This window comes from Bos grunniens, chromosome 2 (genome assembly GCF_055505025.1).
Source record: "Bos grunniens cultivar Pamir isolate PY7600 chromosome 2, Bosgru_T2T1.0, whole genome shotgun sequence".
Classification (NCBI taxonomy): Eukaryota; Metazoa; Chordata; class Mammalia; order Artiodactyla; family Bovidae; genus Bos; species Bos grunniens.
Window position 1 is genome coordinate 72,428,577 of NC_141166.1, and position 23,953 is coordinate 72,452,529.

At 39.5% G+C, this 23,953-nt stretch overlaps 1 protein-coding gene across 13 annotated transcripts in view; it reads right to left on the bottom strand.

Annotated features, from left to right (window-relative positions):
* The window catches only part of NCKAP5 (NCK associated protein 5), a 1,217,724-nt gene that overhangs the window by 501,960 nt on the left and 691,811 nt on the right, over positions 1–23,953 (bottom strand). For all 13 annotated transcript variants that reach the window (XM_086350084.1, XM_086350120.1, XM_086350141.1 and 10 more), the window contains one exon: positions 16,698–16,831. In XM_086350084.1, coding sequence (XP_086206210.1) covers positions 16,698–16,831 — 134 coding nt within the window. The remainder of the gene's footprint in view (positions 1–16,697; positions 16,832–23,953) is intronic.

A 23,953-nucleotide genomic window follows, 5' to 3' on the forward strand; every position in this document is an offset into this window, starting at 1 on the left:
ATAAGATTCCATGCTTAAAGCAGTCTCAAAAGTTACTGATACAAGGTTAATAGTAAATATCAGCTCACTTGCTCTTTCATAGGTAATAGAAAATTGTCTACAGTGATGGTTAAGAGTCAGGCTATCTGAGTTCAAATCCTAGCTACAATATATTCAAACTGTGTGATGATGGTTATGTTATTCAACCCTTATGAGCTTCAATTTCCTCATCTATAAAACAGACATAGTAGGAATATTTTCTAAGGAGAGTTGTTTTAAGAATTAAATTGCATGTAGTATTATGTTTCCTTCATGAAGAAGGGACATTTTTCCATTTTGTTTCACTACTGTATTCCTGGCACCTAGAAGAGAATCCATAAGGGTGGTGTCTTCTGCATATCTGACATTAATGATGTTTCTCCCAGCAATCTTGATTCCACCTTGTGCTTCATCCAGCCTGGCATTTCGCATGATGTACTCTGCATATAAGTTAGATAAGCAGGGTGACAATATGCAGCCTTGATGTACTCTTTTCCTGATTTGGAACCAGTCTGTTGTTCCACATCCAGTTCTAACTGTTGCTTCCTGACCTGCGTACAGACTTCTCAGGAGGCAGGTTAGGTGGTCTGGTATACCCATCTCTTTCAGAATTTTCCACAGTTTGCTGTGATCCACACAGTCAAAGGCTTTGGCATAGTCAATAAAGCAGAGGTAGATTTTTTTTTTTTCTGGTAGATAAGCAAAGAAGAACTAAAAGAGGCTCTTGATGAAAGTGAAAGAGGAGAGTAAAAAAGTTGGCTTAAAACTCAACATTCAGAAAACTAACATCATGGCATCCAGTCCCATCACCTCATGAGAAACAATATGGGTAAACAATGGAAACAGTGACAGACTTTATTTTCCTGGGCTCCAAAATCACCACAGATGGTGACTGCAGCCATGAAATTAAAAGATGCTTGTTCCTTGTAAGAAAAGCTCTGACCAACCTAGACAGCATATTAAAAAGCAAAGACATTACTTTGCTGACAAAGGCCCGTCTAGTCAAAGCTGTGGTTTTGCAGTAGTTATGTACGGATGTGAGAGTTGGATTATAAAGAAAGTTGAGAACTGAAGAATTAATGCTTTTGAACTGTGGTGTTGGAGAAGACTCTTGAGAGTCCCTTGGACTTCAAGGAGATCCAATCAGTCTATCCTAAAGGAAATCAGTCCTGAATATTCTTTCGAAGGACTGATGCTGAAGATGAATACTTTGGCCACCTGATGTGAAGAACTGACTCACTGGAAAACACCCTGATGCTGGGAAAGATTGAAGACAAGAGAAGAAGGGGACAGCAGAGTATCAGTTGGTTGGATGGCATCACTGACTTGATGGACATGAGTTTGTGTAAGCTCCCAGGAGTTGATGATGTACAAGGAAGCCTGGCGTGCTGCAGGGTCGCAAAGAGTCAGACATGACTGAGCGACTGAACTGATATTGATACTGAGAAAAGAATCCAGCACATGGTTTGTTCCCCTTAACTGCCAATAAAAGCTAAATGAGTTAAACATATGCATCATAGAAGGATCATCATAGAAGTTTCAAGTATGCAGCTTTGTCATTAACCACATCTAAGGAATTATCTCCTTGTGACTTTAGTCTTTTGCCTTTCCAGGCTATATTAAATGATGGATGTTCTCACCATCACTGTAACCTCCAAGGTCCTTGTTGTTATTTAGTCACTCAGTTGTGTCCGACTCTGTGACCTCATGAACTGTCCTGGCCTTTCCTAAATCAAGCTTTAGGTATACTGAAACAGTTTCCCCAACCTTACTACTCCACTATTAGATTCTTTACTCAAGAGAGAATGTTGAGAAAGTCTTGGTCTGCAACATCTTGAAGCTATTCAAATCCATTACAAAGACCTGTAGGGTATTTCTTGATAACATATTGTGTGCTTTGGTGATTGTTTCTGAAAAGGCAATAGACTTGTAAGTGTTATATGTGTCATGCATATTGGAAGTATACTAAATATATTACTATTTCACTGGGAACTCTCTTGACAATAATGTGAATTGCTGAGGGAACAGAAATCAATCCTTAAAGTATTTCTGACATGAAAGGTGACCGTTGGGCTTCAGGGAAAGGGTTCAAAGTAAGATTGACTTGAGTGATTGAGATGTACTTAACATCAACACTGCAAAGATAGGCCAGGCATTCTTTCACTAGATTCAAGATGCAAGGCAATGCCGAAGGCGTAATTCAAAGGACTGGTGTGATTAAATAAGAGCCTGATAGGAAGTGAACCCCAGCCACACAGGACTGTCAGCTGCTTCTGAGACCCACTGGGAATACTCACACCTTTAGGCACACCTTTGTCTTCTGTTCTCTTAACCTAAAATCCCCCTTCTTCAGTTTTCAACTAAATCCTCCTCACCCTCAGTGCTTTAATTCTCATCTCAAACGAGTCTCTGACTAGCAGAATTTTTCTCAGGTCATTTTTCTCTCCCTTTCTTGCAGCAAAAATTTGATTTCATCTAACCTCAGGGGTTTTTTTTTGCTGTTTTTTTTTTTTTTTCCCCCCTGCAAGTGTGACTTTCCCATAAAATCCTGAGGGACAGGGAACAGAAGTGACTTAATGCATGTTCCTTCCCTCACTTAACACAGAGTCAAATCAATGTTGTCATTAAAAAAAAAAATTGTTACACTTGGATCTCAAAAGTGCCTGCTAACTCTTAATGCAACTGAATGGAAAGACTTAATACTGCCTCAATGGAAATAAAAAAAATGTAATAATATAAAAGTAAAATTAAAATTAATAAGACATCTTGAAAATTATTTAGTAAACATGATGCAACAGAATGGCCAGATGTCTCAGTCACCCACAGTGAGATCTTACTATGTGGTAGCTAAAACAATAACAGGGCCTGCTGGAAACGCTACTTGATTCATTTATTTTACTGAGCATCTACTATATATCAATCTAGAACCATAAGAAGATTATAGTCTATGAGAAGAAATACATCATATAGGGGTCCAAAAATGCTAGCAAGAAAAATATGTAATTATGTGCTTAAGGTCTGTATCATAATTAGATGAGCAAGTGGAATGCTATAAACAGCATCAGGAGAAAGTGAATCTGGATCTGGGCTTTGTTAACCAAACACATACTGTCCAAGCCAACTGCAGCGGGAAAATCTGAGTCAATTCAGTTAAATTCAATGACCAGACAGTCCATGTAATAAATGGAACTGTAATTTGATGGTAGCCTGGATGTTTGGAAATGCTAACTTTATCATCAGCCTAGCTAATCTGATAAAGCACTACAAAGACATCAGCTGAGTTAACTTGATAATGTGGACTATAAAAGAGGCACTAAAAATACAAGTGGACTTTCCTTATGAATTCTGAAATAAGAAAAAGATAGATACCAAGTTTTCCATTTAGGCTGGTATAATGTCATTTATCCCTCTAGCCCATGTTTCTCTTGGGTACAGTTTCAGGTGATTATAATCAAGTTTAAAAACACCATCAGTGGCAGAAGGCATAAATTTATGATCTACAATTACTTCTGATATCATCTGAAATTTTATTTTCTACCATGGATTGTAAACTACAAAATGAATGAGCATGAGAAGAGAAAGGGTATCTGACCAGAAATCACCAGTTCTAGTATCTCAATTGGTATCTACCACACCTTGTGACCATGAACAAGTTACTTCATTTTTCAAGTTTCAATACTGTATTTATTTGAGTTGCCGTGTGATCCAGGAATACCCCTCCTGGGTATGTATCCAGAAAGAACTACAATTCAAAAAGATACATGCACCCCAATGTCCATTGCAGCACTATTTACAATAGCCAAGACATGGAAACAACATAAATGTCCATCTCCAGATGAATGGATAAAGAAAATGTGGTATATATACACAATGGAAGCTACTCGGCCATTAAAAATGAATGAAATAATGCCATTTGCAGTCATGTGGATAGACCCGAGATTGTTATACTAAGTGAAGTAAGTAAAAAATAAAAACAAAAAACATATAATATTACTTATATGTGGAATCTAAAATAAGACACAGATGAATTTACCTATGAAACAGAGACAGACTTGTGGTTGCCAATGGGAAGAGGGATGGGGGATGGGTGGATTAGGAGTTTGGAATTAGCAAATGCAAACTATTATTTATAGGATGGATAAACAAGGTCCTACTGTATAGCACAGGGAAGTATATTCAACATCCTGTGATAAACCATAATGGAAAAGAATACGAAAAAGAATGTATATACATACATTATGTGAGAATTAAATGAAATAATGTAGGGAATGGTTTTGTAAACACTGAAAAATAAAAGTGTAAAATGTCATCAGAAATTTCTGTGGCCATGTTGATATCAATATTAATAAAAATGCTTACTATAAAACCTAACAGCTTGAAATGTTATAGAGACTATGCAAAATGAAGCTCATATTGGGGTCTTGAGAAAATGCATCCCGTCACTTGCTGCTCCTCCAAACAACAAGTAAAAAACCTTCGGTCAGGATAAACGTGAAAAAGAATCTTGAAACACAAGTTTATGAAAACTACAACACGTTTCTTTTGTCAGAATCCCATAGCTTCAGCATAACTAATTCACTACTTTATTCTCTGGGAACCTTCTTAAAAGCTTGAGGCTGTTTGTTACCAACAGATGTAGACATTTATAAACAAAGACCATCTTCACTGAATTATTTTTCACAAATTAAACAAAGGATCCCAAAGAACAGTTTCAAATGTTTACAATCAGCATGCAGAGATACACTCTGCGGGAATACCATTCATTAAATGCACTGCCTATGGACCTAAAAGGTAATGAGAACAACAGTCCTTGCTACTCAGACTGCTGCTGTTGCATTCATCCCACTCCCTACCCTAGACAGACCGGTATAAACATCATCTGAGGGTCATAAAACACTCTCTGAAAGTAAACTTTACCCTATGGGAAGCAAACATTCAATGCACCAAATTCCATTTTGTGCCCTGCAGACAGGAATTCTGAAAAGAATATTCTGAAACAGAAAACTCATCTTTTATAGGTAAGCACTCTATCATAGAAACCCAGGAATGGAAAATGGGCTCCTCATCCTCCCAGGCCATCCTGGTTTATAACTCTAAGAATGATGATTATGTTCCAAATTTTAAAGATCCCTAGAAATGGCCATTGTAAAATCTCTCTTGACAGCAAATTTCTATCATAAACACACCATCTTTAAAATTCTTCCATATGTTTAACCTAAGTCTTTCATAGTAGCAATGCAATGCTGACTGCACCTTTCTGCTTCAGTGAAAGTACTCATTCATTCTTGTATTCATTCATTCATGTTTTAACCCAATTCAAACAAAATTGTTTTTGAATGAGCATCATGGTAAAGGTCATAGGTAATAGTATAAAAGGTATATGGGGATATGAGAAATATTCTCTGCTCCCCTGAATAGGCATAAACAACCTTTAACTCTTTATTTGAATCATTATTAAGAGCAATGTATAGAAACAGCTACTCTTTTGTGGAAAATATGGAGGACCGGGGGGACACATTGAATTGTCCCAAGAACAATAACTAATAAATTTATAATCTATCTGAGAAACTCGATTGGTCAAATGCTCTAGGTTTTTCAATAGATAAATCTGAAGAAAAAGCAAGTGATGGAGAGTAATCTGCTGGTTAAAAGAAACCTAAAAGATATATTCAGTTTTATAACAAACAGACAAGATAAAGTATGTAGATGTACATTAAATGAAAAACAAAAAAAAACCTGTTAAACCATCTAGAGATGAATGGATAAAGAAGATGTGGTATGTGTATGTATATCTCTGTGTATATATGTGTGTGTGTGTGTGTATGCATATATGTATATATTCCATTAAATATAATATTATATATATATATATAAAATAACTCAGCTGTAAAAAGAACAAAATAATGCCATTTTCAGCAATATGGATGGACCTAGAGATTATCATACTAAGCAAAGTAAGTCAAATAAAGAGAAAGACATCACTTACATATGGACTCTAAAAAATGATACAAATGCACTTATTTACAAAACTAAAACAGAATCACAGACATAAAAAACAATTTTATGACTACCAAATGTGGGGGCTAGGGATAAATTAGGAGTTTGAAACTAACAGCTACCTGCTACTATATATAAAACAGATGTGAGTGTGATTGAGTGAAGTCGCTCAGGCGTGTCTGACTCTTTGCGACCCCATGGACTGCAGCCTACCAGGCTCCTCTGTCCATGGGATTTTCCAGGCAATAGTACTGGAGTGGATTGCCATTTCCTTCTCCAGGGGATCTTCCCAACCCAGGGATTGAACCCAGGTCTCCCACATTGTGGACAGACTCTTAACCGTCTGAGCCACCAGGGAAGTCATATAAAAACAGATAAACAAGGATAAATATAGCACAGGGAACTACATTCAATATCTTGCAAAAACCTATAATGGAAGAGACTATTAAAAGAATGTATACATATATATATATAATATATCTGTATAACTGAATCACTTTGCTATACAGATTAACACATCATTGTAAATTAGCTATAGTTCAATAAAACTTTTTTTAAAACTATTAAAAACACAAGGCATTTACTGCTCTAAGACCAAGATAATAGTTACTTATTGGAGGAAGATAACAATAGTTACTTCTTGGAAGAGGCACGTGGAAGAGATTCTAGGGGGTCTGGCAGAATTCTGTTTCTTGATTTGATGTTGGTTATAAAGATATTCTTCTTAATATAATTCATTAAGCCAAACATTTGTTTTGGTGATCTTATGTATTTGTGTTTTGTTTTTCAAGAAGCATTTATCAACATGGAACAATGAGAACCCCTACACACTGCCAGTGGAAATGCAAAATGTCAAAGTGACTTTGGAACACAGCTTGGCAGTTTCTTGTAAAGTTGAGCACAGGCTTACGACATGACTCAGCTATCCCGTTTTTAGGAATTTGTCTAGGAGAAACGAAAGCACACTAAGACTCGGGTAGGAAAGCTGTGTGTTTAGAGCAACCTTTATAATCACCAAATATGGAAGAAACCCTTCAACAGACGAGTGGACAAACGGTGGTACCATTATCTCTATACAAGGGAATACGACTAAGCAAAGAAAGGGGAAGAGGCACGGACACAGGCAACAGCGGGCTGCATCTCAAAAGACCTGCTAAGTGAAAGCAGCCAGATACGCAGAAAAGGTAAATGCTTTATAACTTAAACAAGAAGAATTTCTGGAAAAGGCAAAACTACAAAGACAGAAATCAGATCAGTCATTGACAGGGTCTTAGGGTGTGGAGAGGGAACAGACAATAAAGGGAAATGAAGGAACTTTTCAAGGGCATGGACATATTCTGTATCTTGACTGTAGTAGTAGTCATATGACATATGCTTGTCAAAACTGATCTAACTATACATTTAAAAATGGATTTTCTGAAACTTGAACCAAAAAGCACTTATTATTTAGAGCAGGAATGAATTTAGTTTTCAATTTTAAAATAAAATCTATTCTCCCGTATCTTGCATTTACTTTCTTAAAAGAAAAAGTGTGTTGGGTGGGTATAGTACATTGAGTCATAATCGATAATTGAAAAAAAAAAGTTTGGAGGAGGGACTAAATCACTAGTATTTTTACTGAGGACTATGCCTTCAGAGAAATTGTTTAGAAGTGGGAACAATTCTGGTTGTCATAAAGTTCTCTCTGTTCCAGCTTTCCCCCAAACTATTTCAAATAAATCCTAAAGCAGACAATATCAGAGCTGAGAGCAATAATGGTTATGTTCATAGCAGAGGATCTTTGCTTCCTTTTACCAGCCAGATTTCTCAGGATTCAATCTGACTATCCTCAACAGAAATATTTCATCTAGGCTTGGCAGTTTTCTCATCTTGACTTCTCCAGAGTCAAGTAACCAAAATGGACACGGTGAAACCGTTCCAAAAAACGTCATTGTCGTCACAACGTGGAGAATAAGATGATCCACTTCAAGTTCTCAATATGAAACCTGGTGGTTAGGACTTCAGGGAGCCCTGCTTATAATAGTGTAATTATAACTTCACTCAAGAAATGCATTTCAGTTCTAAAACATGGCCTTTTCAAAAGCCTAAAAAGCATTATAAAACTATAATGCAATTCAACTTCCTCATTTTACAAATGAGTGAAATGAGATCCAGAAAGGTCAAACTATTTAACCACAGTTATTAAGCTAGTTAGGAGTAGGGCTAGAATGAGGTATTAGAAAGCCTCATATTCCATAGGACTGGTCTCCTTGAAATGAAATTGGAACTGTATTCTATGTTAATACAGTTTTTTCTATCAGACATGAATAACGGGCAATATAACTTTCACACTGCCTACTCAACAACATATACCTCTGTTAAAATTTTTTTTTAATTTTGACGAGATCATCACATATTTTGCAGAGGCAGAACTACAAGGGAATCAAGGAATGTTTCACATTAAGTTAGAAGCTGCTCAGGGAGCTATAAAAGGCCTCCTTTCTTTCCATTGTCTGTATAATTCATTTCAGACCGTCTCTGCTTTGTTCAGGTGAGGACTTATTCACTATATCACTAAGATACACATTTCTGACATCAAAGTATGATTCTTATCATGTTAACCAAGCATTTAAAAAGATGCCATGCCATTTATTCCATCTGTTGAGATTTGAAGAGAAGTTATTTGACTAATGTTGTTTTGACATTTTTACTTTTTAGTTGTGGCCTGTGGAATGTGGGATCTAGTTCCATGACCCTGCAGTGGGAGCACAGTCTTAGCCACTGGACCACCAGGGAAGTCCCACGTCATTTTAAACTTCTGGTAGATTTACCCAGAGGAGCAAGTGAGAAGCCTCCATTTTTATGACAAGTCTCAGCCAGAAATACTGCTGATCATGTGGAACCAGTAACTCCAAATCAATAGGAAAGCACCCTCTACATTCATCAGGAGAACAAGGCACTCAGGAGAGCCAGCCTCAGTGACAGGTTAAAGTTGACAAACATTCTGGGAAACGAGCAAATGGAAAATAGGAGCAGAAGAGCCCTGTGCTGCTGACTGCCCAAAGGTCAGCTGACAGGTCTTCTCATCTTCTTATGTTTCACTCCTTCTAAAGATGTAGAGAAAATGTTCTTTTAATGCACCAGACAGATACAGACATAGAAAGGAATATATGGGCAGAACAATGAAAGGTGTATTACTTTCACCACCCTTATGGCAGAAAGTGAGAAAGAACTAAAGAGCCTCTTGATGAAACTGAAAGAGGAGAGTGAAAAAGTTGGCTTAAAGCTCAACATTCAGAAAACTAAGATCATGACATCTGGTTCCATCACTTTCTGGGAAATAGATGGGGAAACAGTGGCTGACTTTCTTTTTCGGGCTTCAAAATCACTGCAGATGGTGATTGCAGCCATGAAATTAAAAAACGCTTACTCCTTGGAAGAAAAGTTATGACCAACCTAGATAGCATATTAAAAAGCAGAGGCATTACTTTGTCAACAAAGGTCCATCTAGTCAAGGCTATGGTTTTTCCAGGAGTCATGTATGGATGTGAGAGTTGGACTGTGAAGAAAGCTGAGTGCTGAAGACTTGATGCTTTCGAACTGTGGTGTTGGAGAAGACTCTTGAGAGTCCTTTGGACTGCAAGGAGATCCAACCAGTCCATCCTAAGTGATATCAGTCCTGGGTGTTCATTGGAAGGACTGATGTTGAAGCTGAAACTCCAATACTTTGGCCATGTGATGCGAAGAGATGACTTACTTGAAAAGATCTTGATGCTGGGAAAGATTGCGGGCTGGAGGAGAAGGGGACAACGGAGGATGAGCTGGTTGGATTGCATCACCGACTCAATGGACATGGGTTTGGGTAGACTTTGGCAGTTGGTGATGGATAGAGAGGCCTGGTGTGCTGTGGTTCATGGGGTCGCAAACAGTCAGACACGACTTAGCAACTCAACTGAACTGATTACTTTCTTCAACACACACTTCTATGTCAGGTGCCTACAGCTTCCAAATGAGCAACAGAAAATAAACCCTAGGATTCCATAAAGTCTCTGACATATGATAATGTGAACAGCAGCCAGTGAAGGAGTTAAGTGGTAAAACCAGCTCCATGTATGTCTCCTTGAAGTTCAGCAAGCAGCAGACTGCACTTAAGCACAGCAATCAACTGTGAGAGGCCAAATCCCCTTACAGCAAGCAAAGAAATTGCTTCAGCTTCAAGGCAGCAGATAACAGTGCAAGAGAAGGTCAAAACAGGTGCTGAGAAATTCTGGAGATAGAGTGCCAGCTTGGATTCCATTTGGGTGATTTTTAAGTATCTTAGTCAATTATGAGTGACAAAGTTTAATTGTTCCTGTTACTGAAATTTCCACTGCATGGCATAAACACACACACACCCACACACACATACCCACAGGCCTGGAATATTTCATGGCCGCAGAAAAACACTGATTTCTGATGCTTTGGGTGTGATGTGATTTGCTAACTGCAGATCGCTTACAAAACATGTCTGCCTGATGGTGAGTCTACCAGGTTGATTCTAATTTAAAGTTTCAGATATATATTGCAGCATAGAGTTTCCACATGATGATCACATATGTTTTTACTGCTAGTTTCACTACTCAATTATTTATTTCTTTTGATTTGACTCATGTCTTTGCATGAAAACATACATTAGTAAATATGAAGTATGGCTGTCCAGAATTTAGACAAATGTCCCTTCATTTACAGCTAAACTTAAAATGTGTTGTTGGATTCTTAGATGTACATATAGCTTCTCCACCTGGAGTTTATAGTTTTGAGGACACATACTGGATTCTGGACTTCCCTTGTGAGTCAGCTGGTAAAGAATCCACCTGCAATGTGGGAGACCTGGGTTCAATCCCTGGGTTGGGAAGATCCCTTTGAGAAAGGAAAGGCTACCCACTCCAGTTCACAAAGAGTCAGACACAGCTGAGTGATTTTCACTTTCACTGTATTCTATCTTATTGTGCATACAATAAAAGTACTTGATTGTCTAATATGAATAGCAGCTTTCAGTAATAACCTACGCACTGATTAGATTGTTTCCTAAGAGACCAACACAAATACTTGTGCAAATCATGCATGCTTTGTATGAAATTAGTACTCTGTAGACTTGCTTATTGGAGAAGGCAATGGCACCCCACTCCAGCACTCTTGCCTGGAAAATCCCATGGACGGAGGAGCCTGGTAGGCTGCAGTCCATGGGGTCGCTAAGTCGGACAAGACTGAGCGACTTCGCTTTCCCTTTTCACTTTCATGCATTGGAGAAGGAAATGGCAACCCACTCCAGTGTTCTTGCCTGGAGAATCCCAGGGACGGGGGAGCCTGGTGGGCTGCCGTCTATGGGGTCGCACAGAGTCAGACACGACTGAAGCGACTTAGCAGCAGCAGCAGCAGACTTGCTTATATCTTCACAAGTCTGTTTTTTAGAAATTAATGATTAGTTCAGTTCAGTCACTCAGTCGTGTCCGACTCTCTGCAACCCCATGGACTGCAGCAAGCCAAGCCTCCCTGTCCATCACCAACTCCCAGAGTTTACTCAAACTCATGTCCATTGAGTCAGTGATGCCATACAACCATCTCATCCTCTGTTGTTGTACCCTTCTCCTCTGGCCTTCAATCTTTCCCAGCGTCAGAGTCTTTATATATCAGTCAGTTCTTCCAATCAGGTGGCCAAAGTACTGGAGTTTCAGATTCAGCATCAGTTCTTCCAATGAATATTCAGGACTGATTTCCTTTAGAATGGACTGGTTGGATCTCCTTGCAGTCCAAAGGACTCTCAAGAGTCTTCTCCAACTCCACAGTTCAAAAGCATCAATTCTTTGGTGAGCAGCTTTCCTAAAAATCCAACTCTCACATCCATACATGACTACTGGAAAAACCATAGATTTGACTAGATGGACCTTCGTTGGCAAAGGAATGTCTCTGTTTTTTAATATGCTGTCTAGGTGGGTCATAACTTTTCTTCCAAGGAGTAAGCATCTTTTAATTTCATGGCTGCAGTCACCACCTGTAGTGATTCTGGAGCCCCCCAAAATAAAGTCTGTCACTGTTTCCATTGTTTCCCCATCTATTTGCCATGAAGTGATGGGACCGGATGACATGATCTTAGTTATCTGAATGTTGAGTTTTAAGCCAACTTTTTCACTCTCCTCTTTCATCAAGAGGCTCTTTAGTTCTTCCTCACTTTCTGCCATAAGGGTGGTGTCATCTGCGTATCTGAGGTTATTGATATTTCTCCTGGCAGTCTTGATTCCACCTTGTGCTTCATCCAGCCTGGCATTGCACATGATGTACTCTGCATATAAGTTAAATAAGCAGGGTGACAATATAAAGCCTTGACATACTCCTTTTCCTATTTGGAACCAGTCTGTTGTTCCACGTCCAGTTGTAACTATTGCTTCCTGACTTGCATACAGATTTCTCAGGAGGCAGGCCAGGTGCTCTGGTATTCCCATCTCTTGAAGAATTTTTCACGGTCTGTTGTGATCCACACACTCAAAGGCTTTGGCATAGTCCATAAAGCAGAAGTACATGTTTTTCTGGATCTCTCTTGCTTTTTTCATGATCCAACGGATGTTGGCAATTTGACCTCTGGTTCCTGTGCCTTTTCTAAATCCAGCTTGAACATCTGGAACTTCATAATTCACATACTGTTGAAGCCTGGCTTGGAGAATTTTGAGCATTACTTTGCTAGTGTGAGATGAGTGCAATTGTGCAGTAGTTTGAGCATTCTTTGGCATTTCCCTTCTTTGGAATTGGAATGAAAACTGACCTTTTCCAGTCCTGTGGCCATTACTCCACTTCAATACACCCCACCTGGTCAATGCCACTTCATTCACTCAAGGTGGAGTAATGAGTTGTGCTCGCTCACTCAGTCATGTCCGACTCTTTGCAACCCTTTGGACTGTAGCCTGCCAGGGATTTCCCAGGCAAGAATACTAGAGTGGATTGCTATTTCCTCCTCCAGGGGATCCTTCTGACCCACGGACTGAACCCATGTCTCCTGAATTGCAGGAGGATTCTTTACCTACTGAGCCATTGCAGGAGTAATGAAACTGGGGTTCAAACACTAATTCTCTTTACACAGGAAGGAAGGAAGTGCCATAGCCTCAGTTTGCACCATTGACCTTGGCTGGCTTGACAATCACAGTTCAAACAGTGCAAAGAAAATTATAGAATTATAGGGAAGAATCACAAAGCTAACCCCACATAAAATATGTCCAGACATGTATACAACACAGACAATGGGTTAAACAATCACTCTGACATCTGGAAAGCATCTTTGATTTAATCACTAAATAATAAGAGAAGGAAGGGGTAGCCCTAATGACACCGCCACCTGCCTTTAAGTACTTCTTATTGCATCTGGCTTGATTTATGCCTTCATCTATGGGGAAGGCTAAATTTGACAGCATCCCTTTTCTTCTCTGAATTTACATTAAAGAAGGTAAATGGTCTACATCAAGTTTGTTATGGCTGCCTGAATCACCGTCAGTGAAGGCAATTTCTGATTTATGAGCTTATAGATAATTATGTAACCTCTGGCCACATTTTTTTTTTTTTTAATTGCCCAAATTCTGGACTCCTGCTAATCATTATACCCTAATCAGAGGTCAAGAGGGAGGAAGGGCTTATAGATGAAGGTTTGGTGGTGACATAAAAGAGAACTAGTCCTTTAACACTTTAATAGATTTTTAGCACCTAAGTGATCTCGTTACTCATTACCACAGATAATCACAACCAGGTTTGCCCAGTGCTTCTAAGCCACCAAGCCCATCATCTAAATGAAATTGTATAAAATCAAGCCTCCAAATCATTCTGAATCGTTCATTCTGACACCTGAACTCTCTTCACACATGTACCTAATTGTCCTATCTTCTAACTTCATTATTCATTTTTTCCCTTTAATGCCTCATGTCATTCCTGAACCTGAGCCTCAGAATCTCCTTGACTACTGTTTAGATTCTCCCATGGATACAGTATGATCAAAAATACCTTAAAAATACCTCATTCAACTCAGCCCAGGCCTCAATATCCCATACCTCTGTGCTCTAGGTTCATAAAAGAGTATTAGAAAGATACAACACATGTATACTTACTTGTCCCCATGAAATTGAGATATAATGCTTGAGAACACTGAGCAGTGAAGTTCTGCCTATTTTACTTGTTTTCACACAGACATGGACCAAACATTCCTAATTCATGTAGTGTGAAGCTGCTTAACTTCATAGACATAAGTGACATAGCAGACACAGTAATACTTTTATGAATTAATCATAATTTGCACTATCTTGGACCATTGTCTATCATATCCTTCAATGCCATCTCTGGAGGGGTCTATGAAGTGCATTCCACTATGAGTTTACTGCGAAAGACAATGTTTCAAAAGAGTAGTAGCCTTTGTCTCTGAGGTAATAATTACATGTCCTCTTGCGTTTTCCTTTTAATCATGTCTGCCATGAATCTAGAGCTAAATTAAGTGCCCACTCTCAGAAAGCATGCTTCCCTTTCGTGGTCTTCATTTTCTGTTTTTATTTTAATAGTCTTATTGTAAAACTGCCTTTTATTGTAAGTCACATCATGTCCTTTGAAAAGATAGACTATTACATTATTTTTAAAAATACCCAAAGTATGTCTACAGTACACCTCAGATATCATGTACTAAAAATAAAAAGACTTGTTGACTATAAAAGTTTTAAATTCAATACAATTATTTGAATTATAGAACTTATTTACATGACCATTTAGATACTGACCATGCCCCAGGTTGGTACATGCAGTTTATGGGGTCACAAAGAGTTGGACACGACTTAGCAACTGAACAACAGCAACAAATGTCTCAGGGTGATATGCTGTAGACATGTTTTGTAGTAGTGAGGAATTTATAAAGACTTAGAGTACAGCAACAGGACTGTTTAAATAAGCCTAACTAGAGACATCTTACAAACCAAAGTTTAAAATGTGAAAGGCCATCAGTAGCGGTTTAGTGTGTCTACTTGAATTATTCTGTAATTATCTTCTCTGTTACATATGCTTTCTCCCCCATCTTTTGCTGATTTATATTAGTTGTCTGGCTGTAACTGGCCTTGAACTTTCAGTGTCAAAGAAGCTTACCAAGAAAACTGATTATGTTGAGGGGAAAAAAAATCTTCACAAAAGCAGTACGTAAAACAAACCACTATTTGTTTTACAAATAATTATCTTCTTTTTCAGCCTAGGATGTAGCATCCACTCTTGTACAACTCAAATCTGTATGGGATTGTCATCTGATTTACAGCAGATGGCCTGGCATCATAGGAAAATAATTTACTGTGCTGATGCCTCACGTTCTGTAAATCAATAGCTTGAATACAGAGACATCTCAATTAGATGGTACAAGGGTAGCAGGATCTGCACCCTCCTTTCTTATAGCATTAAAATGGCAAGGATTACAAAGCGGTACTTGTTTCAAAGTTGCTTCAGGGGGTGGGGGAAGAGCTATTATTTCAAGGTGGGAGACACAAAGTGAGAGTTGCCATCAAACACAATGAAAAATTGAGCACAAGGCTGCATAAGTAATAGCCTGTGAGGGGTGGGACATGCATTTGTTAAAGTATTGACTGGTGCTTTTCTACAGCACCTGTATTATCATGGGCTCCAAGAGTTGAACAGGGTGTTAAATTATGATTCTGAACACATAGGAGTCATCCATCCTTTCTACCCTATTCCTCCAAGATGCCTCTAAACCAAAATCGCACACATTCATGGTATGAGCCACCATGAGATAAATCATCCAAAGGCTCAAATTCTTCCTGCCACACAGATAAAACTGTTACCAATAGAAAAGCCTCATGATGAGGAAGCAAAATTATCCATCACCAATTTTATCCAAATCCCAATGGTAAATCCAAGGCAAGACAGAGCTTGCTGAAGAAAATCTTAGGGCAACTTTTAAAATTTGAATCTGAGACCGCCTTATGAGGGAGAAAAGAGTTAAAAATTATTTTCCTGGTTTTTGCAAAGTGAAGTAAAACACAAAAATGAAAGCAAAGTCCCTCATAGGGTGCCTAGATCCGATTCTAGGACTGTAATCACACAAGTTTGTGTTTCTTCTGTGAAACTGAAGAGATTTTAAATAATAGGTTGGAACTTTACCTGGCCTCATATTAACCATATTTGAAAGTTGAAAGATTTTTACTGTGCTGACATTAAACCAAAGAGTTACTTTATCCAAATTGTTTTGAATTCAAGTTATGTTTTTTAAAGGAAAACGCTGATTATAATTTTAACAGATTCTAAAAATTTCTCTAAATAAAGAGTAAGAGTTTACTGGAAGATTCACACTCTCTCTACCTGAGAATCGGACAATAAGCCCAGTAAAACTGCATCCTCCTGGCTGGGCTTTCCCAGATCACACCTGTAGGCCACACAGCCCACTCATCTTACTTTGGAAAGATACTTTGAAGAGCCATTAGGGAAGAAAAGATAACTAAATTCAACAAATTCAAGTCTGAGGTACACATGGAAAGTTCCAGAAGACTGGTCCAAATGCAATTGGATGGCCTGGCTAGAAGCTAAACTGTTGGTCATTAGCTTCTCAAATATAACACGAGCTTGCACAGTGGAAATTCAAGCAAAGGTGTAACTGGTATGGGGAGCAATGCACCTCAGGAAGCAAGATGCTCTGGACAGAACAGTACCTGGAGAACTGCTGCTGCAGGCCTCGCATCTGAATTCTGTTGCGCTCAGACTCTAGTGTCACCTCCTGCAAGCGCTTCTCACTCTGAAGACGCAAGTGTCTCTCCTCTTCCAATTCATGTATCAGCTTCTCATGCTGTAAAAGGCACACAGGGGATGGCTTTTAAGAAGGTGTTTCTTAAATATTACTAAAAAATAATTAGTAGTCACTTTTGGTTACTAAATCCTACCTTGGACTTTATATATTAATTAATTTCGTCCTCATTGCAACCTCATGAAGTAGGTTCTAGTATTAATCTCTTGTTATCTAGGAAACCAAGGATCCAAGACATCAAAGTAGTTTGTCATAAAAACAAATAAGGTAACAAGTATTCAATCCTGGCCGATTTGACTCCAATGCCTGAATGATTTCCACCAAATCAGGTGGCTTCCTAGGCAGAGATGAAGACCGATGACTGAATAATGCCATACTAGCAAATGCATACCATTTTGAGTAGTAACGAGTAAGTTTATTGTTGGCTGTTGAGAATGATTTCATCTCTTCAATCTCTGGTAATACTTTAAAGGGAACATTTCTGTATTATATACAGACATTACAACTTAATTATACCATGGAGCTGATGAGGATAAGGTTAAAGAACTATTTTGTATTTGCCCAAATAGATTTTCACAGATAGAAACTGGTTAAATCACAAACCAGTGATTACAATGTATAAATTTGTAATTTATAAATTACAAATAAAGTGGTTTATTTGTAATCCCAGAAAATGAGCTTCTCATAAATGGACATCAGGTGTTAAAAAGAGGGACTGGATGACCCAGGATAAATGGTTCAGCAAAATCCCACTTCAGGAACAGGTAAAAAGCACACATGCTCAGATCCTGACATTATGGACTCAGCTAAAACTAACAACTTTTTTTGTTTTTGTTTTGCTGTTGTTGCTGCCTTTTCTTTTTTTAAAGCATGTCATGCTATTATGGTTATAGATATTACTAAATTAAGTACTTTGTGTATAGCATATATAATCAACAATGATAATCAAAGACAATGCCTGATTATCAGGGACCAACATTCTTCAAGGGAAAGAATGGAAGCAGAGACTTGAATCTCTAAATAAATCAAACACTATGACTCTGTACATTGAATTACCTAGATGAAACCTGATCCACTGTATCATTCATGGAATAAAAAATTCTTCTGAGGGCCATGAATGAAACAGACCATTTCTGGAAAAAAAAATCAAGGTCTTCTAAAAATACTTCACACTCTGTGCATCGGCAACTTTGACTATATTCTCTCTCCTGCATAAAAAGCCTGCTCTATTGGGTCAGGAGCATCAGCTGTGTGGTGCTGGAGAGATTTTGAGGAGATACCCCACACCCAGTGGCAAAGGAGAAGCCCCAGTAAGATGGTTGCTGCTGCTAAGTCGCTTCAGTCATGTCTGACTTTGTGCGACCCCATGGACTGCAGCCTACCAGGCTTCTCCATCCATGGGATTCTCCAGGCAAGAACACTGGAGTGGGTTGCCATTTCCTTCTCCAATGCATGAAAGTGAAAAGAGAAAGTGAAGTCGCTCAGTCGTGTCCGATTCTTAGCGACCCCATGGACTGCAGCCTACCAGGCTCCTCCATCCATGGGATTTTCCAGGCAAGAGTATTGGAGTGGGGTGCCATTGCCTTCTCCCAGTAAGATGGTAAGAGGGGGTAAATTGCATTTAGAATCAAACCACATACACGCCAGAGAGACTTATAGGGGTCAAACAAACCATGTGTACACCAGGACCCAGAGACCCCACAGAGACTAAGACAGAACTGTGTTTAAGTGTCTCTTGTGGAGGTATGGGTCAGCAGTAGACTGCCACAGGGGCAAAGGCTCTGAGTGTAGTAGACCAGAGTGCATCATAAGTCTTCTTGGAGGACATTGCCATTAACCCCACCACAGAGCCGCCAGAACTTACACAGGACTGGGGAAACAGATGCATGGAGGTCACAAACAGAACCTTGTGAGCACCAGGACCCAGGAGAAAGAAGAAGTGACCCCACAAGACACTGACCCAGACTCATCTGTGAGTGTCCAGGAGTCTCCAGTGGAGGCATGGGTCGGTGGTGGCCTGCTGCAAGGGTGGGGGCACTAGTGTAGCAGTGCATGCATGAGCCTTTTGAAGGAGGTCGCCATTATCTTCACAGTTTCAGTTCAGTTTAGTCACTCATTTGTCCCCGACTCTTTGTGACCCCATGGACTGTAGCAAGCCAGGCATCCCTGTCCATCACCAACTCCCAGAGTTTACTCAAACTCATGTCCATTGAGTTGGTGATGCCATCCAACCATGTCATCCTCTGCCGTATCCTTCTCCTCCCACCTTCAATCTTTCCCAGCATCAGGGTCTTTTCAAATGAGTCAGTTCTTCCAATCAGATAGCCAAACTACTGGAGTTTCAGTTTCAGCATCAGTCCTCCCAATGAATATTCAGGACTGATTTCATTTAGGATGGACTGGTTGGATCTCCTTGCAGTCCAAGGGACTCTCTCAAGAGTCTTATCCAACACTACAGTTCAAAAGCATCAATTCTTTGGCGCTCAGCTTCCCTAAAAGTCCAACTCTCACATCCATACATGACTACTGGAAAAACCATAGCTTGGACTAGATGGATCTTTGTTGGCAAAGAAATGTCTCTGCTTTTTCATAAGCTGTCTAGGTGGCCCCAGGTAAATTACAGGGAGGGAACACAGCCCTACCATCAGCACAAAATTGGATTAAAGTTTTACTGAGTATGGCCCCACACATCAGAACAAAACCCAGTTTCCCCCTCAGTCAGACTTTCCCATCAGGAAGCTGCTATAAGCCTCTTATCCTTCCCAATCAGAGGGCAGAGAGACTAAAACCATAATCACAGAAAACTAACCAATCTGATCACATGGACCACACAGTCTTGTCTAACTCAGTGAAACTATGAGCCATGCCCTGTAGGATCACCCAAGATGAATGAATCATGGTGGAGAGTTCTGACAAAATGTGATCTACTGGAGAAGAGAATGGCAAACCACTTCAGTATTGCCTTGAGAATCCCATGAACAGTATGCAAAGGCAAGAAGATATGACAATGAAAGCTGAACTACCCAGGTCAGTAGGTGCCCAATGTGCTACTGGAGATCAGTGGAGAAATAACTCCAGAAGGAATGAAAAGATGGAGCCAAAGCAAAAACAACATCCAGTTGTGGATGTGACTGATGATGAAAGTAAAGTCCGATGCTGTAAAGAGCAATATTGCAATAGGAACCTGGAATGTTAGGTTCGTGAATCAAGGTAAATTGGAAGTGGTCAAACAGGAGATAGCAAGAGTGAACATCAACATTTTATGAATCAGTGAACTAAAATGGACTGGAATGGGAGAATTTAACTCAAATGACCATTATATCTATTACTGTGGGCAAGAATCCCTTAGAAGAAATGGAGTAGCCCTCACAGTGAACAAAAGAGTCCAAAATGCAGTACTTGGATGTAATCTCAAAAATGACAGAATGATCTCTGTTCGTTTCCAAAGCAAACCATTCAATATCATAGTAATCCAAGTCTATGCCCCAACCAATAATGCTGAAGAAGCTGAACTTGAATGGTTCTATGAAGACCAATAAGACCTTCTAGAACTAACACCCAAAAAAGATGTCCTTTTCATTATAGAGGACTGGAATGTAAAAGTAAGAATTCAAGAAATACCTGGAGTAACAGGCAAATTTGGCCTTGGTGTATAGAATGAAGCAGGGCAAAGGCTAATAGAGTTTTGCCAAGAGAATGCACTGGTCATTGCAAACACCCTCTTCCAACAACAAAAGAGAAGACTCTACACATGGACATCACCATATGCTCAATACTGAAATCAGATTGATTGTATTTTTTGCAATTAAAGATGGAGAAACTCTATACAGTCAGCAAAAACAAGACCAGGAGGTGACTGTGGTTCAGATCATGAATCCTTATTGCCAAATTCAGACTTAAATTGAAGAAAAGAGAGAAAACCACTAGACCACTCATGTATGACCCAAATCAAATCCCTTATCATTATGCAGTGGAACTGAGAAATAGATTCAAGGCATTACATCTGATAGGCAGAGTGCCTGATGAACTATGGACGGAGGTTTGTGACCCTTTACAGGAGACAGGGATCAAGACTATCCCCAAGAAAAAGAAATGCAAAAAGGCAAAGTGGTTGTCTGAGGAGGCTTTATAAATAGCTGTGCAAAGAAGAGAAGCGAAAAGCAAATGAGGAAAGAAAAGATATACACACTTGAATGCAGAGTTCCAAGGAGTAGCAAGGAGAGATAAGAAAGCCTTCAGTATCAGTGCAAAGAAATCGATACACGATACTGGATGCTTGGGGCTAGTGCACTGGGACGACCCAGAGGGATGGTATGGGGAGGGAGGAGGGAGGAGGGTTCAGGATGGGGAACACATGTATACCTGTGGCGGATTCATTTTGATATTTGGCAAAACTAATACAATTATGTAAAGTTTAAAAATAAAATTAAAAAAAAAAAGAAATAGAGGAAAACAATAGAATGGGAAAGACTAGAGATCTCCACAAGAAAATTAGAGATACCAAGGGAACATTTTATGCAAAGATGGGCACAGTAAAGGACAGAAATGGTATGGACCAACAGAAGCAGAAGATATTAAGAAGAGGTGGCAAGAGTACACAGAAGAACTATACAAAAAAGATCTTCACAACCTAGATAATCATGATGGTATGATCACTCACCTAGAGCCAGACAATCTGGAATTCGAAGTCAAGAGGGCCTTAGGAAGCATCACTACGAACAAAGCAAGTGGAGGTGATGGAATTCCTATTGAGCTATTTCAAATCCTCAAAGACGATGCTGTTAAAGTGCTGCATTCAATATGCCAGGAAATTTGGAAAACTCAGCAGTGGCCACAGGACTGGAAAAGGTCAGTTTTCATTTCAATCCCATAGAAGGGCAATGAGAAAGAATGCTGAAACTACTGCACAATTGCACTCATCTCACATGCTAGAAAAGTAATGCTCAAAATTCTCCAAGCCAGGCTTCAACAGTATGTGAATCATGAAATTCCAGATGTTCAAGCTGGATTTAGAAGAGGCAGAAGAACCAGAGGTCAAATTGCCAACATCTGCTGGATCATCAAAAAAGCAAGAGAGTTCCAGAAAAACATCTACTTCTGTTTTATTGATGATGCCAAATCATTTGACTGAGTGACCACAACAAACTGGAAAATTCTTAAAGAGATGGGACTACCAGACCACATGACTTGCCTCCTGAGAAAACTGTATGCAGGTCATGTATGCAGGTCATGAAGCAACAGTTAGAAAAAGACACGGAACAACAGACTGGTTCCAAATTGGGAAAAGAGTACATCAAGGCTGTTTATTGTCATCCTGCTTATTTAACATATGCAGAGTACATCATGAGAAACTCTGGGCTGTATGAAGTACAAGCTGGAATCAAGATGGCCAGGAGAAATATCAGTAACCTTAGATATGTGGATGACACCACACTTATGGCAGAAAGTGAAGAACTAAAGAGCCTCATGATGAGAGTGAAAGAGGAGAGTGAAAAAGTTGGTTTAATATTCAACATTCAGAAAACAAAGATCATGGCATCCGGCCCCATCACTTCATGGCAAATAGATGGGGAAACAATGGAAACAGTGACAGATCTTATTTTGGGGGGGCTCCAAAATCACTGCAGATGGTGACTGCAGCCATGAAATTAAAAGACACTTGATCCTTGGAAGAAAAGCTACGACCCACCTAGACAGCATATTAAAAAGCAGAGACATTCCTTTGCCAACAAAGGTCCATCTAGTCAAAGCTATGGTTTTTCCAGTAGTCATGTATGGATGTGAGAGTTGGACTTTTAGGAAAGCTGAGCGCCAAAGAATTGATGCTTTTGAACTGTGGAGTTGGAGAAGACTCTTGAGGGTCTCTTGGACTACAAGAAGATCCAACCAGTCCATCCTAAAGGAAATCAGTCCTGAATATTCATTGAAAGGACTGATGTTAAAGCTGAAACTCCAATACTTTGGCCACCTGATTTGATGAACTGACTCATCTATAAAGACCTGATGCTGGGAAAGACTGAAGGTGGGAGGAGAAGGATACGGCAGAGGATGAGATGGTTGGATGACATCACCGACTCAATGGACATGAGTTTGAGTAAACTCTGGGGGTTGGTGATGGACAGGGAGGCCTGGCCTGCTGCAGTCCATGGGGTTGCAAAGAGTCACACAAGACTGAGCAACCGAACTGAATTGAATGGACTGGGAAGATCCCTTTGAGAAAATGGCTACCCATTTCAGTACTCTTTTCCGGGAAATCTCAAGGACAGAGGAGACTGGCGGGCTACCATGTGGTAAGAGTCAGACATGATTTAATGACCAAACAAAAACAACAAAGGGGCTTCCCAGGTGGCTCAGTGGTAAAGAATGCATCAGCAGTGCAGGAGATGCAGGAGACGTTGGTTTGATCTCTGTGCCTGGAAGATCCTCTGGAGAAGGGCATGGCAACCCACTCCATAACATTTTTCTGGAGAATCCCATTGACAGAGGAAACTGACAGGGTAAAGTTCATAGGGTCTCAAAGAGTCAGACAGGACTGTAGCGAATGAGTGCACATACAACAATAACAAAAATTCAAAGCCCAGGGTTCCTTCCAGACTCAGTTTTATGTATTTTGGATATCAACCCTTTTCCAGATAGATGACTTGCAAATAGTTTCTCCTATTGGATTGCTTTTTATTTTGTTGATGGCTTCTTTTACTGTGCAGAAGCTCTTTAGTTTGATGTAGTCCCACTTGTGTGTTTCTGCTTTTGGTAACAGATTCAAAAGATCATCACCAAGACCAATGTCAAGGAGCTTTCCACTTTGAGGAATTCTATGGTTTCAGGATTTACATTCCATTAAGCCTTTAACACTTTTTGAGTTAATTTTTGTGTGTGTTATAAAAGAGTAGTCTAGTTTCATTCTTTTGCATGTGAATATTCGTTTCCTCCAAAACCATTTATTAAAGAGATTCTCTCCCCATTTTGGTCTTAGCTTGTCATAAATTTATTTACCATGCTGTTGTTGTTCAGTTGCTCAGCTGCATCCAACTCTTTGCGACCCCATGGACTGCAGCACACCAGGCTTCCTTCTCCTTCATCATCTCCCAGAGCTTGCTCAAACTCATGTCCATCAAGTTGGTGATGCCATCCAACTGTCGCATCCCTCTATTGTCCCCTTCTCCT